Source organism: Maniola jurtina, chromosome 15, assembly GCF_905333055.1.
Source record: "Maniola jurtina chromosome 15, ilManJurt1.1, whole genome shotgun sequence".
NCBI classification, from domain to species: Eukaryota; Metazoa; Arthropoda; class Insecta; order Lepidoptera; family Nymphalidae; genus Maniola; species Maniola jurtina.
Genome location: NC_060043.1, coordinates 620,213 through 638,169, shown reverse-complemented (window position 1 = coordinate 638,169; position 17,957 = coordinate 620,213). Strand labels below are relative to the sequence as shown.

At 37.7% G+C, this 17,957-nt stretch overlaps 2 protein-coding genes and 1 long non-coding RNA gene across 5 annotated transcripts in view; 2 read left to right on the top strand and 1 right to left on the bottom strand.

The window, feature by feature from the left end:
• Positions 1-13,524, top strand: part of LOC123872854 — a 32,655-nt gene extending 19,131 nt beyond the window's left edge. The window contains exons 2-4 of the mRNA XM_045917443.1: positions 5,928-6,033; positions 11,808-11,958; positions 12,674-13,524. Coding sequence (XP_045773399.1) covers positions 5,928-6,033; positions 11,808-11,958; positions 12,674-12,996 — 580 coding nt within the window. The 3' untranslated portion in view covers positions 12,997-13,524. The remainder of the gene's footprint in view (positions 1-5,927; positions 6,034-11,807; positions 11,959-12,673) is intronic.
• Positions 83-17,957, bottom strand: part of LOC123872860 — a 24,448-nt gene continuing 6,573 nt past the window's right edge. The window contains exons 2-3 of the long non-coding RNA XR_006797556.1: positions 12,037-12,049; positions 83-94 (exon numbers count right to left, since the gene is read on the bottom strand). This is a non-coding gene — a long non-coding RNA (uncharacterized LOC123872860). The remainder of the gene's footprint in view (positions 95-12,036; positions 12,050-17,957) is intronic.
• The window catches only part of LOC123872846 (rab GTPase-binding effector protein 1), a 20,680-nt gene continuing 17,035 nt past the window's right edge, over positions 14,313-17,957 (top strand). For 2 of the 3 annotated variants that reach the window (XM_045917429.1, XM_045917428.1), the window contains exons 1-3: positions 14,313-14,497; positions 14,565-14,666; positions 15,684-15,821. In XM_045917429.1, coding sequence (XP_045773385.1) covers positions 14,452-14,497; positions 14,565-14,666; positions 15,684-15,821 — 286 coding nt within the window. In that variant the 5' untranslated portion in view covers positions 14,313-14,451. The remainder of the gene's footprint in view (positions 14,498-14,564; positions 14,667-15,683; positions 15,822-17,957) is intronic. The other variant, XM_045917430.1, reaches the window with a different exon arrangement.

Genomic DNA, 17,957 nt, shown 5'->3' with positions numbered 1-17,957 from the left:
GCAAAATCAAAGTGCGCTCTATAGATTTCAACCTCTGTTCAGCCGTTTAGAAATTATGGTGGAATACCGAAACACATAGTATATACATACATACCTAGTACCTACATACATCAACTCTACATTTCTCCTTTATTTGGGCGATCGTGTAAAAAATAATAAAACTGTACAAACTGTTATGGTTAAATAAAGAAACTCACATAGTAGGTACATGAACCCTGAAAACCAAACAGATAAAAAAGTACCTACTGAAAAACATACACTCCTTTTTTGGACAATCGTATAAAAATAATTAAATTTAATAGTTTAATAATTAAATTTAATAGTAAATTTAATAGTAAATGAAGGTAGGTAAATCGTATAGTACTCCAATCAGCATAAAGTTGCTTACTAACTTGTTTCTATAGTGCTATAAGTCGTACAAGTCTAAGCTAAGACCAGGTAAAGGAACGTCACACAACTTGCTAGGTAGGTACCACGACAGTAGACGTATAACAACATGTTTGTTTGCATTGTCACTAACCTACTGAACCACATTTCTCCGCCGGTGTAGAATTTATAATAGGTAATTCACACCCGGCTGCCCTGGGTTTCACATGTCTCCACTCTCCAATAAAATTATTGTTGTCAATACCTACTGTAAGATGATACAATTTCACTTTATTTTGAAATAAGAACTCTGTGGAGTTTACACATCCTGTTGCATTCATTCATTTATACACGTTACGAGTTAAACGATATAACTTCAATTAAACATCGTGAATTGATTTATTCGATGGTAAAAAGTAGTCCTGGCAGTCGTTTGCGGAAAAACTGCATCAATCGCAATCGTTGTAATTGGCTGAATTTATGGTATTCTTGTTGCAACAATACGTTGTAGCCAATAGTAAGCGAGCAACAACCAATCAGAGATCTTTGTTTGGTAGAATGACAGCTACAATCAACTTTGTAGCTGTCACTCTACCGCAATCGAGCCGCAGATTGCAATCTCTATCTATTGCGAATTTTAAGGTGCAAGGCACGGGTCTGTCCGCGACTAGTTTGTGAGTGACTCACGTCTAACTCATTATTTTGACTAATTTCTGAAACTGAACACTTTCAAGTAAAGATTTTTATATAAACCTGTGGAGATAATACTGCCATTGGCGCTATTAGAATGCCATAAGCCTCCTTTGTCGTATTAATTAATTGCGAAAAACCAAATTAAATTTGAATTTCGCGGGCAGACCCGTGCCCTGTACCTTAAGGACAATATAATATCGTGGTAGCGTGGTGGTAGCTACCAAACTCACGGCATCAATTTGCGGCAACTAATTACACAACAAAGTTACAGTCATGCCACCGCGTGCCTCGATCCTCGTTAAGGATCAGACGAGGCTGACAGCCTGAAAACTTTGAAGTTCAAACAACCGATTAGCTTAGACATAATATTATCCAACTAAGGTCGGAAAATTAATAAATTTCTATACAATTTGTGACATGAATTCTATACAATTTTTTTCTATAGAACTTGTGAATAGTGACAGGATTTTTATAACTTGAAAAAATTTAAACAGCACTAACCGCGAACTGCCGATAGCTAGCGACAAATACAATGAAATTGTTTTTCTGTCGCTCGGTGTATTTTAACATTGTACTATTATTTATATTTATGTACTCGCATTTTTTTCCTCTTTCATTTGATATCCCATTCGATACAATAGCAAAAAAAAATATTTGGAAACCCCCACTTTCTTGGATATAACATCCATCAAGTCGATTTTGTCAAGTCGATATGTCACCCGGACTATAATAACGAATCGATTGACATCTCATTCATCAAAATCGGCTCAGTAGGTTAGGAACTACATACTATACACACATAAACACAAACCTACATACATGTTACATACACAGACTGCTAAAATCATAACCCTTCCTTTTGGCGTTGCTGTAGTCGGGTAAAAAGCAACGCTGAGTTTCTTGGCAGCTCTTTTCAGTTAGAACTTTTTTCCGAACTATTGTTGGTAGGGTTCCAGACGTACCTACAATCTACATTGATTATACCTCTATAATCGAAGCAGACGTAGCTTAAGAGACACTCATTGATTTTAGAAGAGAGCTACCTAGGAGACACTAGTACTTTTTTTTAATGGAATTTTATATGACGCTAGTAATTACATTCGAATTTCGCGGGCAGACCCGTGCCCTGCACCGTAAGGACAATCTAATATCGTAGTAGCTACAAAACCCAATTTTATTTAGGTAACTATTTCATGTACCACTCCTACATGAAATAGTTACCTAAATAAAATTTGAATTTTTGGGTATTTTTAACCGACTTCAAAAAAAGGAGGAGGTTCGTCGGAATCTTTTTTTTTACCAGAAAAAACGACTGAAAACTGGCACTTCACCATGAGGAATTGAAGCGATCTCGGAATGTAAAGTCGGAAGTTCGTCACAGCTGACTAGACCGCGAGGCGAGCACACTGGACGGTAGAGTGCGCCATATCGCGTGACTAGACATGCCGCTTCCGATACACTAACTAGTCTAGCCGACATACAGTCCTCAACAAATCAACGTTGAAAATACCGGTCAAGTGCGAATCAGACTCGCGCACCAAGGGTTCCGTACTCGGGTATTTTTCCGACATTTTGATCGATAAATCAAAAACTATTATGCATAAAAATAAATAAATATCTGTTTTAGAATGTATCGGTAAATACCTTTCATATGATACCCCACTTGGTATAAGTAGTTATCTTACTTTGAAAATTGGAAATACTAATTAATTAATATTATTAATTGTTCATGAACACATTTTAATATTTTTTTCCGATGTAACCACAAATTCGCGTTTTTCGGATTTATCCTTTACTTGTGTTATAAGACTACCTACCTGCCGAATTTAATGATTCTAGGTCAACGGGAAGTAAGTATAAGTTTTCTTGACAAACTCGACAGATGGACAGACAGACAGCAAAGTGCCCTATAAGACTTTCGTTTTTCCTTTTGAGGTACGGAACCCTAAAAATTGTCCTGACTTACTTAATAATTAATATTAAACCTTGTCTGCATCTCCGATCCCGTTGAACTCTTTTCCAGAAACATAAACCACTGCTACATACAAATACTTAACTTTTATAGAATCAGTCCAAGGCTTTATCATTTCTAATATTATATTTAATGCGCCACAAATAGTTTAGGTGCAACTTTAAAGTTCACAACAAGTCCTACTTAATTAAAAAAATTATAAACGCGTCTGCCCTACCAAAAAACGAACTAAAAATCAACAATTTTCACATTGAAAATGATGCATTTGAATACGACTGCCATATCTAATGAATTAAAAAAAAATATTCAGGGATGATTTAAGAATTTTAACGATACCTATCAAATCTGTTCAAGCATTTAGAAATCATAGTGGAAAGAAACTCGCATAAAATTTTATTGTAAATATGACCTTAACACTTTTTTTTTCTGCAATCATGTAAAAGGAAACAATTATAATCATTAAATTCGTGTGAAGATTTCGATGGGAAAGTAACGACTGATATATTATAAGTTGATCTGGTATTACGGGAAATGCGAGAACCAGTTTGGAGATGAGGATGCTGTGAAAGTGAAGTGAAGAGTAGATCGAGGTCGCTGGGTTATGTAATATCTCTATTTGGGCCAACCTTGGGGCCAACGCTCCGACGCGGCTCTAGGCCAAACTGGATAATGTTTTATTATTACGAGTAACTATGGACAGCAGTCAAAGGTTAAATCAATTATTATATTACTAGCTGATGCCCGCGACTTCGCGACGTCCGCGTGCATCATCCGTATCTACTCATGTGCATTATCCATGCAAACGAATATAATAAACCGGGTAAGTGTGAGTCGGGCGGATTTTTTTTCCAGCGCCTTTTTCATGTATGGGAGCCCCCCTGAAAATCTAAAAAATAATTTAATTTAATTTCTCATTCAATAAGTGGTTTTAGGTTAACGTTCTACATTAAATATCAAAATTTCAGGTCTGTAACTCATTTCGTTTACGAGCTAGAGACCTGTGACACGCGGACAGACAGACAGACAGCAGAGTGACATTGTTAGGGCTCCGTTTTTACCCATGGGGCACGGAACCCTAAAAACACTTAAATTATAAATGCGAAAGTGTGCCAGTCTGTCTGCTAGTTTTTCACGACCCATCGGTTTAATGGATTTTGACTAAAAGTACAGAGCGTGCACCCTGTGGAAAGTTAAAAGCTATTTTTCGTCCCGGAAAATCCAAGAAGAACTCTTTGATTTTCGGGTTTTATTTATTTATTTTGAAAACTTTATTGCACCCAACATAATATAGGTATATACAGAAAAAATTATTAACATAAATATATATGTATACCTAAGTAATTCTATGAAGATGAACTTTGAAAATTACATTGGTTTTCAAAAAACCGTGAGCGCTGTTTGATTTTCCGGGATAAAAAGGAAGTCTATGTCCCTCTCTCACCGCTGCACTGTTGCGAACCAATTATACACAAACATACTTTCGTATTTATGAGTAGTGATATCGATATTGATTTTAATAATAAGCACTGGTCATTATCTCAGGTCATGGTTAAGTTTAATGACAGTAAGCCAAACCATACCTGCCTGCCTATCTAGTTGCAATATTAAATCGGTAATTTGTATTCTTTGTGGAACCGAATGACTTGATTGAATACAAAATACCTACTTATATGGTGTTCCCTCCCCGATTGCCATTTCAACCTGTCGCGTACTATACCAAGACTATACTTAGGTACTACGACACAGTTTACGGTGTATACGCGACATCCAATTTTAGCTAACTTTTTGACCTATTTTATACTTTTGTTTGTCGCTGAGGTCTCCGCCAAGCGCTTTATGCAAAAGCTAAAAATAAATTCTCATTAGTTACCTACGAAGGCTTTTGCCCTAGTGGGTACCTACTACCAAACTACTACATATTTATCTGATACCTACATACTTACTGTTATTTTAATACAACAGACAAAAATAGAAAACAGATAAATTTTTTATAGCGGATTATATTATAGCAAATTAAGCTTTTGATTCTATACAACATATATTATACAAACAGCGAAAGTGTGTCTATCTGTCTGTCTGTTACCTTTTCACGGCCCAACAGTTTAACCGATTTTGATGAAATTTGGTACAGCTGGTTAGCTTACATCCCGGGGACGGACATATGCTACTTTTTATCCCGGAAAATCAAAAAGTTCTCTCAGGATTCTTAAAGGCTTATCCGTTTATCCGATTTTTATGTAATTTGGTACAGAGGTAGTTTGCGTCCCGGAAATTGACATAGGCAACTTTTTATCCCGGAAAAGCAAAGAGTTCCCACGGGATTTAAAAAAAAAACCTAAATCCATGCGGTCGAAGTCATCTAGTTTTATTATAAGTTTAGATAGATATGGGATTAATGCACCATGAGCCATAGAGCACATGTAGAGGCCATCTCAGAAGCTCTGCTGCCTTCATGGGTGGCATGCATGTGGCATGGAGATGGAGATTTCTGACAGACACTCCCGACTCTCGTTGTTTTCTAACGCGTGCAGAATCATTTCACAATAAAATAAAATAAATTGCACCCGTGCGAAGCCGGGGCGGGTCGCTATTTATTATAATATACAGAAAAGGATATCCTCCAAATATAATTAGGTACCTTTACCTATCAGCTAACGGAAAATTACCTGTTAAGTGTTAGGTAGGTAGGTACTTAATTTCAACTTACGGGAAATAGACGTTTCGACGTGGTACCACCTATTTGTAAACATAACTACCTATCTTAAATATCCGTCCAGTTGAGAAATAATATTAATGGTGTCTTAAATACCAGCAACAGATACTTAGGTGCTATTTTTTCCTAACATACCTAAATACCTACATCATAAATAGTTTAAAATGTTTTCATTTTTTCCAGTGATGAGGAAGACACAGGCCGTCTCCTCCGGCAGTTGAGCAGGATCAACAGGCCGCTGGGCGTCAGCTTCCCGCAGATGATCAGGCTCATGGGGCAATGTCAACAGGTAATATCCCCATCCTCATCAGGCAACACTAACGCGATAAGAAAGGCAGAGGCCGTCTCATCTGGCAGTTGAGCAAGACCCACAGGTCGCTGGGCGTCAGCTTCCCGCAGATGGTCAGGCTTATGGGGCAATCTCAACAGGTGATATCCCTAACCTCAAACCTCACCAGGCATCTCTAATGCGGTGAGGGAAACACAGTCGTTCTAATTCAACAGTTGAGCAGAATCAACAGACCGCTTGGCATCAGCTTCACGCTGAAGATCAGGCTCATGGGGCAATGCCAACATAATATAATCACCCTTACCTCATCAGGTATAGTTTTCGTTTAAATACTAAAAATCTAGTTTCTATTTCGGTAAATACTATCTCTTGTACTCATATAAGAAAATATTTTATCAATTTTGCATAACAAAACATGTTACTTATGTTTTTATGTAAGTGGGTACGTAACGATGTAAACAACTTACTTAAATGTAAAGTTAACCTTAAGTTCAAAGCAATGAATCTTCGGTACATACGAGTAACTTCTAGTCGTTTAGAGCTGTAATGAGCTAGGTAAATATTTGATATCCATACATTTTATTACTAATTGTTAAATACGCATTATTTATCACGCTAATGATTTATTTAGTAATGAATTTCTCATGTATGTAAGTACCTACTTAATTTTCCCATCTTCATTTTGTAGAAACTAAGAAAACATGTTGATTTACTTACCTACTAGGCATATAATAGCTTCGTGTGTTTATTTCGATGTTATAATTATTTGAGTCCAATTAGCAATTCAGATAATAATTATGTTGTTCGTTTTATTTTTGCTAAAACTTTATATTTATTTGAAGTGGCCTCGTTTAATTGCTGTTCTTTGTTTATTTAGATTTAAATAGATTAAATTGCTGTAATAATTAACACACATATGGACGATATAATAATAGTATACAGACCTAGTTTCATATTAAGTATATTCATTACACGATGCAGCAATAGAGTCTAAAGAGTCGGACTCGGAGAACATTACGAAGAACTCCCAAGCATGCAGGTTTCCTCACGATGTTTTCCTTCACCATTAAAGCAGGACACTTAAAATACACATAACTTCGAAAAGTTAGAACAAGCTTGTCACCGCTTTCGGCTACATAATATTTGATTCATACTTATCATGCAGAACGTTGTCATGGCCTAGTGGTTAGATCTTCTTCTTCTTCTTTCTTAGCCTTTGTTAATCCATTGTTGGACATAGGCCTCCTCACGTGCACGCCATTCCTCTCGGTGTTGTGCGAGCCTCCTCCAAGTCTTTCCCGCCAGCTTGGTAATGTCGTCTGACCAACGGGAGGGCTGTCTTCCAACGTTCCTCCTTCCGGTGCGTGGCCTCCATTCCAGCAGCAAACGAGTCCATCGCTCGTCTGTAGTCCTACACACATGCCCTGCCCATCTCCATTTCAACCTGGACACTTTCAAAACAATATCAGTTAGTCTCGTTCTTTTCCTGATAGTGGCGTTTGGCACACGGTCAATGAGCGATATACCCAGCATGGCCCGCTCCATTGCTCGCTGTGCCACTTGCAATTTGGATGTTATTTGTTTTGTCAGTGTCCACGTTTCCGAACCGTAGGTCATTACTGGCAGCACACATTGCTCGAACATACGCCGCTTGAGATAGATGGGGATCTTCTTATTCTTTAGGACGTCGGATAGTTTGCTGAAGGCAGCCCACCCGAGTTGGATTCGGCGTTCCACCTCTCTCATTTGGCTTTGCTTATCTAGGGTCACTACTTGACCCAAGTAAACGTACTCGTTTACCTTGTCAATCTGCTGACCTTGGATAGATATATGGTCTATATCTGTGTTCCGACACATGAATTTTGTTTTTCCTATATTCATTCTTAGTCCAATAGCAGCAGAAGCATTTTGTAGCTGTTCGAGCATTGTGCGCAGTTCTTCCGGTTGTTTGGCGAAGAGTACGATGTCATCAGCGAAACGAAGATGTGATAGCATTTTTCCATTAATGTTCACTCCGTTTTCAGACCAGTCAATTAATTTAAAAACGTCTTCTAAAGCGGCAGTAAACAATTTTGGGGATATAGTGTCACCCTGTCGAATTCCTCGTTGAATGCTGATTAGCTCAGAGAGTTCATGAAGCCTCACTTGAATTGTGGCACCCCTGTATATTTCCCTTAGCACTTCCACATATCTGTTGTCAACCAAACATCTTTTTAGTGAGTGAAATATTGCCCAGTGCTCAACGGAGTCAAATGCTTTTTCAAAGTCCACAAACGCTAAGCACAGATCTTGATTGTATTCCACACTCTTTTCTATTAGTTGTCTTACTGCAAATATGTGGTCTATAGTAGAAAATTTGCTTCGGAATCCAGCCTGTTCCACTGGCTGTGCATGATCGAGCTTATTAGTAAGTCTGTTAGTCAACACCTTCGTAAATGTTTTGTATATGTGCAGTAGAATGGATATAGGTCTATAATTTGCTAAATTAGTTTTATCTCCTTTTTTAAATATTAGTGTCACTATCGCATTCTTCCACTTTTTGGGCGTGATGCGTGGTTAGATCATTCGCCTCCTAATCAGAGGTTGGGGGTTCGATCCCGGGCACGCACCACTAACTTTTCCAAGTTATGTGCGTTTTAAGAAATAAAATATCACTGCTTCAACGGCGAAGGAAAACCTCTTGAGGAAACCTGCATACCTGAGAATTATCCATGATGTTCTCAAAGGTGTGTGAAGTCTGCCAATCCACACTTGGTCAGCGTGGTTGTACTGTGGCGAATACCTTCTTATTCTGGGAGGAGATCCGTGCTCAGTAGTGAGCCGGCGATGGGTCGATGATGATTATGACGCGACTAGGAATTCGCGACTCGTAAAAGTGTGTGTATGTTTGTACTCGAGTGTTGATTCTCATAGAACGCCGCTAAGAACATATTCACAGAACATTAGGAGGTGTTCTGTGTTCATATTAGAAAAAAATAGGGCCAAGGGCGCGCCGTCCACTGTCAGAGACTGCACATTTAATAGAAACAGATACTTATAATGAAATGCAATAAAATGAAAAGAATGAACGAGTCGTTTCTTAGCAGAAACACGTAAGCGACGACGGTGTATAGGACATTGTGAAAACTATTTCTATGTGACATTTAAAAATAGGTGACGCTATAAATTTCAAAATTTCAAAATAATATATAATAATATCTCAATAGTTCTACTAATGTCTTAGTTTTTAGGTTAAGTTATTTACTTAAGTTTAAATGTTACGATACAATTAATTTATTTTCGATTTTTGGTATTGTTTAGTTCTGTTTTCTAGTTTTCTAAAATTTTAGTTTTTTGTGTATAGCTGTTCTAAGCGACACGTCCATTATGTTATTGACTGCATATGTACACACTTTTTTTTGGAGAGTGGCTAGTTTTTTTTTTCATGGCTTTATTGTAATATTGTATTATTATTGTCATTATCTGTATTGTGTGCTTAATAAACAAAACAAAACAAAACAAAATAGCCACTATGAAATTAAACAAAAAAAACCGGCAAAGTGCGAGTCTTACTCGCGCACTGCGTCTGGTCCTATAAGGGTTCCGTTTTTCCTTTTGAGGTACGGAACCCTAAAAATTAAAGTAAAAAAGTTCTTGTACGGAACCCTTCATGTGCGAGTCCCACTCGCACTTGGCCGGTTTTTTAAATTGAAATTTAAACTTACCTATAGGCCATAGTACGCGTCAGGTCGACATGGCAATCGGGGTGCGATTGCCCCGCACACACCGGCACAGCCACCGCGATAACCCGGTGCGGGATAGCGTGGGTGATGTGCGGATGTGCGGGGCGTCCCCCTGTCTCATACCCCGATCGCCATATCGACCTCTCGCGTACTTTACCTACAATAAAACTCAAAGCTACCTTTTCTAATTACATGAGACCATATTTTGAATAAAAGCTTATTTCAGTCTGAATAATATACTGATGCTATTCCGATAGCGTCATAAAGTCGTCGGATCAAACCTCGTAGATAATGTTAGATCGGGAAACTAGATAAGCTGTAATCGGAGAATTGGCTTGAACTTGTAGCAGATCCGACTGTTCGAAATTCAAATTTATAATTTCCGGTATCATTTATCTTTTAAATGACTGAGCTTTTCCAAGCTTTCTTTATCGTTAAAAATGTAAGTAAGTACTCTTAATTTTAACTAGCTGATGCCCGCGACTTGGTTCGCGTGTTATTCACGGTCTACGCAGAGCGGAGAGAAGATGTGTAATCCATCAGATATTCAAAAGATGACGTGATAATTTTTTCACGACATCATTAGATATCGCGAAAAAATACATTAGTATCTGATTAATCGACTGAAAATACCTGGCCGTGCCCGGAACTTACTTACCCCCGATATCCTGAGTAGGAGCCGAACGTTTAACTACTAGGCCATCACGGCTAAGGCTGGTTATTTAACTAAATAAAATAAAATAGGCTTTTTTTAAGCCGCTTATAGCAAATTAAGCTTTTGGTTCCTTATAGGTACAATATCATGGACTTCCGCAAAGTAACGCCTGCTTGTATACAACATAAAAATAGCCTTTATTTCAGAGTCCACAATATTTTAGAAAGTAAGTATTTAAGTCATTTGCATCACAAAAACTCTTTCAACTCTGAGTGCCTCGCGGCAAAGGCATGCTACAGCTCTAGCCAGTGCTTGTGCCACCCTTTTACATAAGTAGCTGCTACTCTACTTGCTAGTCCTCCATACATCTTTGCTGCCCTCCTTTGTTTCTATTCGCATCTCGCGGGTACCACTATGTCGCTAGGGTACCTAGTTACTCCACTTTCAAGTAAAGTTTAATTAGGTTACGCTTAAATTACTAAAAATCTCGATTCTTAAACAGATACCTACTTAAGAAATTCTAAAGCTTATGAATTACAAAGCGTGTTAGAGAATTTCAATAGGTTTCAAGTTGTCAGCTTTTTAATGAAAATAAGTTGTTAACATAAAAAGGTCCGCGATGGACGCTTGCCAAGAGCTTGCCAAGAAGTTGCCAAGCTTGGCAGTAGGTGTTAATTAAGCACGTACCTACTTCCGACATCAAAGACCGCGGGGAATTGGAAATCGTGCTTTTCCTTGAACCATTTTCTTGTTCTTGTCCAATGAAATTATTTAATTTTGCGATTTCAAAATTAAATAATTTACTAATTGCGTATTTTTTTTTACAAAATTAAGTTTACAGAAAACTTTTCCTTTTGGATTAAGTAAAGCAATAGTTATGTAGATATTTAATGCAGTTCCCTTCACAAAATCTAACCAAGTAAGTTTGGCGTAGCCCGCACAACGATTTTATTTTATTTTATAACACCGTACCGCGCGTTTGTATCAAATCACATTTTTTTTTCCTGCGTGAATTTTAAATCTCAGTGCGGGCTTCTATCTCTATACCTACCTATGATTGCCGGTGTTACGACAGAATTGCGAAAAAAAATCGCACGAGTTAAATTAGCTGTGCGGGCTAGCTAAAGAGCCGACTAAACATTTCGGAAATATGTGCGTTTTAACGCTTAAACAATGAAACATCACTTATTTTAATGGTGAAGGAAAATATGAGGAAATCTGCGCGCCTGAGAGTTCTCCGTAATGTTCTCAAAGCTCTGTGAATTCGTACTGGGCCAGCGTGGCGCACTCTTCCCTAAAACTTTTCTAAAGCGTGCTAGCATAATCCCAGCGGCCGTCCTTTCAACTTTGTTATCGTGAAGATCATCCTCTAATGTGACAATGCTTTGGTTGTACAGGTGGAAGGAGTGGAAGCGGGCGAGGGTGAGAGCAGCAAGCGCGAGGGGTGGCGGGAGCGCGGCGCGGCGCACGCGCGGCTGCAGGCGGGCGGCGCCCACGCGGGCCTGTTGGGGGGCAGTCCGCTCTCTCTGCTACAGGGCATCATACCGGGTAACACGACGATCCTATTCAACGTACTTAACCCTTCCAGTATGCCGTGTTTCTATAATATACCTAACAAGTAATCACCATTATTATACTGCTGGACATAGGTCTCTTATCGGGACTTCCAAACGCCATGGTCTTGCGCCACCATTACTCTTGGCGGGAGGTCACCATTCACCTTGGGATCCCAACGTCTATTGGCTTTACGAACTATGTGCCCTACCCATTGCCTTCAACTGTGTTGAGCTATGTCGGTTACTCTGGTTCTCCTCATTTCACAATAAACCTAGCGCACTGTAACTATTTTTTAGACGCTAGGTTACTATTTTGCGTAAACTGTTCAATCAATCACAATATTATTCCACTATGTTTTGTTGCGATGAAAGCCACCTAATTATAATGTCGGTAGCGATTGCAAAAACATAAAGTAGAGGCTTGAATGAGTTTGATTCGAGCGTGTATTGTATAATCCCCGGTTGATAACTAGTGAGTAGGTATACCCTAGTCCCTACGTAACAGCAATACGCCTTCATCATGATCAACTCATCGCCGGCTCACTACTGTGTACGGGGTACTTACTACTCTTAGAATGAGAAGGTTTAGGCGGTGGGCCATAATTTGCCACGTTGGGCAAGTGTGGAATAGCAAACTTCTGATTCTTCATTTTCTTCTAGATTGTACAAAAGTTCTACAACGCTTATCCTTTATCTGTTGCTTGCAGGTACAAAATGGTGCGGCACCGGTGACATAGCGGCCGACTACCACGACCTGGGAGCAGACCGGTCCCTCGACCGCTGTTGCCGCACGCACGACCTCTGCCCCAGCAAGGTCCGCGCCTTCTCTCGCCGCTACAACCTCACCAACAACTCGCTCTACAGCAAGTCGCACTGTACATGCGACGACATGCTCTTCGACTGCCTGAAAACCACCAACACATCCGCCGCGCACCTCATGGGCCACATCTATTTCAATATAGTTCAAGTTCCATGCTTAGAAGACTATACTACTGGTAGACGATTCAGAGAAGCTAAACAAGGCTTTTAACGCCATCTAGCGTCGAGTAGCTGAACTAAAAAGTGGTTTGTGAAAAAGCGCCATCTAGTAGTTACGTTGATTGTTTGCACGGATTTAAATAAAACGCTGTATATTTTGCATTTATATAAATAAAATATAAAACTGTGTTGGCGTGTTTATGTGTAAATAAATAATTGTAAAGAATATAATTAACGTAATTAATGATAAAATACACGTTAAACCTGTGATATGTCTGTGCCTTGAATTGTTCTTTATTGTATATTGATTAGAAGATGGCGCTATAGCATTTCACATACCTACCTACCTAATTAAAATTTTATTAGTGAATTTGTTTTAAAATAGTGAAGTAATTATTTATTTGTCCTAATAATTAAGTTATCAACTGTGAATTAACGATTAACAGTAAAACGTTTAACTAAATAGAAATTGATTGTTTCGTAAAATAATGTAATAGCACTATGAATAATGTATGTAAGTAATAAATCGCTATAATTTCAAATCTAAGGATTACCAAATACAACTGTTTATTTTATTAATCCCCGATGTTTTATTTATTTATCATCCTTTTTTTACATTTCGTATAAATAAGATTGGTCCTTCGAGCGAGATATATTACATCCCAATCCAAAGTAACAAAGTTAAATCGTTACCTAGGAAACAAATTAGGACGCGGCTAACAGAGTCGGCTGCCAGCAGCGACTTATAGCTGACTGTTATAAATATCTGGTTTCTACACTGAATTACTGTGCAAACTGTCGGACATAATGTGGCGGACGGTTCGGACGTCCGAGGGATAACACGCAAATGACAAGTCGTTTTACTAATGACAGTTCACACAAGTCAGCAGCTGTTTCTTTCACGCTTTAGTTAACGTGTTCAAGGACGGGTTATACACTCTTCTCATTCTGAGAGAAGACCCGAGCTCAGTAGTGGGCCGACGGCGATGGGTTTAGTAGATAATGAAGTAGGTCAACTGATCGGTTGCTACGTGGCATCGTACAGACGGAAAAGCTAAATATGGCAGCACGAATTCGCTAATAATGACTAGCCGTAGCTGAAGGCTCTCACTAGACCTATGCACTAGACTAAACTTAGGCCACTTTTTATAAAAATATACATATATAATCGAATGCGGGATTTCCCGGAGGTCATCAAAAATTCATCCCACAGTCTACGACATAGAAATGAAGTTTGTGCACTATACTCGATCTGGATCCGATAACCGGCATTCGCTACTATTACATAGAGTAAAGACAATTTATGATTTCTTTGTTGTCTATAGTTATCAATATTGTGATGACAAAAACGTCAAAAAATGACAAAAATGTCAACCAATTTTGCATTTTTCATGATCACCGTCATAATTTTTTAATGACTTGTTTTTCAAGGAAGTGATAATATGAATAATAATCATAAACATATGCTTAGAATATAAAACTAGGTGAACAAATAACCTGGGCCGCGATGGACGAGCAAATGATGACGTCCAGCGAGCCTGCTGGAACTAAAGGTGTGTTGCGATGCTGCTTGATTTGTGGTAATGTCTGCAGGAAGTTGAGAAGTGTTTCTGTTTCAAGTTGTGGGGGCTGACGCGGCGGCCGGGCCAGCAAGGCGGGACCTTGAGGAAGAGTTTAACATGCAAAGAGCTAGGATGAAGGAGCTTTTCTTGCAGAAAGAAGGTGTGTATCGCCCTGATGGACTGATCAAGATTCTCCTTATCAATTTTGTGTTGTGTCCTCATTGGATGTTTAATCATCTGGTTGTGCTGTCATAACATAAACTCTGTTTACTAAAAATGAAAATAACTGCTTAGATAAGTTACTTTACATTATACCTACACCATAATGTATTAGTGATATTAAATTAAACATATTCGATACAATTACAGTTTATCTTTATAGTATTGGGCAAAATACAGACATATTGTGGGAAAATTATGCAATTTTCAAGTTAACTCATTAAAAGACTTTCTCTATAACTAAAATTTCCTACAGAACTGTCAACTAACAATGATTTAAGTAATTGCACACAATATTACTATTTAAATGATATTTTACATCATCACATAATCATATCCATACATAAATAGGCCCCTATTACAATAACTTAAACAAAAATGTAATATGTGCATGCTAATTTCCAAACATGTGAGTAAGTTCACTAATCTTTAACCAATATTAAACAAATCAAAAAGTAACATCCATTTTTCATTTCAGTAGATTGCTAGGTAGCAATGAGGCCCCCAAATTGTCCTAAAGTTATAAGTTTTGCTTTTTAAATGTGATTTTCTCTGAACTGAATTTTGTGATGTAACCACAATCATATCATTATGTCCCTGGCCCACTACTAATCATAAATCTCCTATCAGAATGAGAAAGGTTTACTGTCAAGAATTTAATCTGAGTAGTTTCCTAAATTCTTTTCGAGGAGTAGGTTTACTTATTTACCTAAGTATTTTTTGGTGTAAAATGAAAAGATTATTTTAAAAGATTCAAAAGTTATTGCCATAAAGAAAACATTATTAAACGAAGTAAATTCCACATATATAAGTCTCAAAACTTACAGATGCCCAGAACAGAACCCCGGGTCCTCAGAATAAGAGGCTAGGTGATATCTTAACTACAAGACTATCACTGCTTAACAAGCATATAAAATATGGTTCTATTGATGGGAATTTATCCATAATTGATTTGCAGAGGACCTGCGCTGCTTGATGCTAGAGAAACAACAACTGGACTCGGAGGTACTGGGGCTCCGCGCGGAGCTGCAACAGCTTCAGACCCTGAGCGAGAACCAGAAGTCTGAGATACAGAGTCTACAACTACTTGTTAACGGTAAAGAATTGCTTTGTGAAATATAATGTAACTACTATGTAATCTATACTAATAAATAAAATTGGAGTGTCTGTCTGTAATTACGAAATGACTACCGCATATTAAGGTCATATGGTTATTTAAACGATACTATAACCGAATCACACGTTTTTAAAATTTTTGTCTGTCTGTCTGTCTATTTGAAAAGGCTAATCTTGGGAACGGCTGAACCGATTTTAACGGGATTTTCACAGACAAGTAGAGAATTGACCAGGGAGTAACATAGGCTACTTTTTTAACCGACTTTCAAAAAGGGAGTTGTGTTTTTCTACCTATGTACACAGAAATCTCCGAGATTTCTGAACCGATTTGCGTCATTTCTTTTTTAATCGATAGAGGAACTTTGCGATATTGTTTCATAAGAAATTTGGAGTCCAACTCCTCAATCCTGATGCTGCAGGGGATCTGACCAATCCACGCGGGCGAAGCTGCGGGCATCAGCTAGTTATGTAATATAATGTGTATAGTAAGTATGTGCCACGCTTAATATGATGATTTTGAATTATCCATATTATACCTAGTTGTATCAATGATTATATTATTCAACAATTAAAAGCCAACTGTAGTTTTTGTGGCACTGAACATAGCAGGAATAATATCACATAATTTCTATAAGTTTAATAAATAAAAAATAAAAATCAAAGAATGTACAGTTGCACCTATTTTGAATGAATGATTTTAATTTAATTTGACCAAGGCCTTGATAGTTAGAGGTTCAATCCCTGCTGATTCCAAAATTTTTAATATGTATTAAGAATATATTTCAGTTCAATCATTTATTTGTTCAAAGTAGGTACCATTTTACGCTTTTTGATTGTCAGTTGTTGGATTTGTAAGAAAATGATGTAAATGAAATAAAATTAAAACTAAAGCTATGAGGGTTACAAACGCGCCCAGGTCTGAGAAGAACCCACAACAAAGTCCGGTAAATTTCTGAATGTTAACTTCCAGAGCCAAAATCAAACTAAGCTAAGTCATGTTTTGATATTGTGTTGATTATAAGTATAACCGTATAACATAATGAGCTTATCATAAAAATAATAATTAGGTTTAAATAAATTGCTGTTCATATTTTCCTCAAACTCTTTCTATCGAATCATGACATTTAATCAGTTGGTATTAGTGTAAGTTGTGTTGTTTAAACATCATGTTTCCATTTACTCGCGCCACATTCTGCTTCTGGGGCCCTCAAGGTATTATTTAAAGCAGTTTTAACATATTATAGTGTAGATAATGGGTACAAACCATGATTAATTTGATGATTTTGACTTGTCAATATTTTGAGCCAGTTGGACGAGTCATGGTCTCAATAGAACTGCTAGTTGGATGGGACAGGCATTCATTAAACCACGAAGTAAGCCTTAAATCATTATGTTTCACATATTTAAAAACAATGATACTCAAAATAAATACTTATTTTCTTTGGTTGGTGCGGAATTCAACTCGAATTTCCGCTAGCCATTAGTGCGGAAATATTCGTTTCTAATTGCTATTTGAACTAGGTGTTTTTCCCTTTCTAACACGCAGCGATGCGAGTATTCTCGCTCGCGCGCTCTTTAGCCTTTTTGGCCCTTTAGTCTTTAGGTTGACAACCGTGCCTGCGGGAAATTGAAACAGTAAAGCGAGATTAAATATTGTTGTAATTTTCCAACTTTATTTATTTACTTAGAAAACTTTGTGAGATTTTCCTTCACAATTTTTCACAGGCTACTTTAAGTAAATTACTAATTATCTAATTAATTAATATGAAAAGGGCTTTCGTGGGATTTTCCGCATGCTATCTGTGACTTGGGGATCCGAATGTGCTAGAATGGCGACCTCGCAACCTTGAAAAATCATATTACAATGTAAAGGATTATTTAAATGATACAAAAGCTTGGGAATGAGTTGCCAAACAGCATTGATAATTATTATAAGTGTAAGTGATTTTGTAAAGTGGTGATAATAAACAAAAGAATACCTGGCTGAGTTTATTGTGGGCTCTTCTCAGACTTCGGCGCGTTTGGAACCCTCGTACGTTTGGTTTTAAGTTTACGTAATTAATTATTCACCACCATATCATATTTCAAATCTAACAAATCGGACAAACTAAAGGTG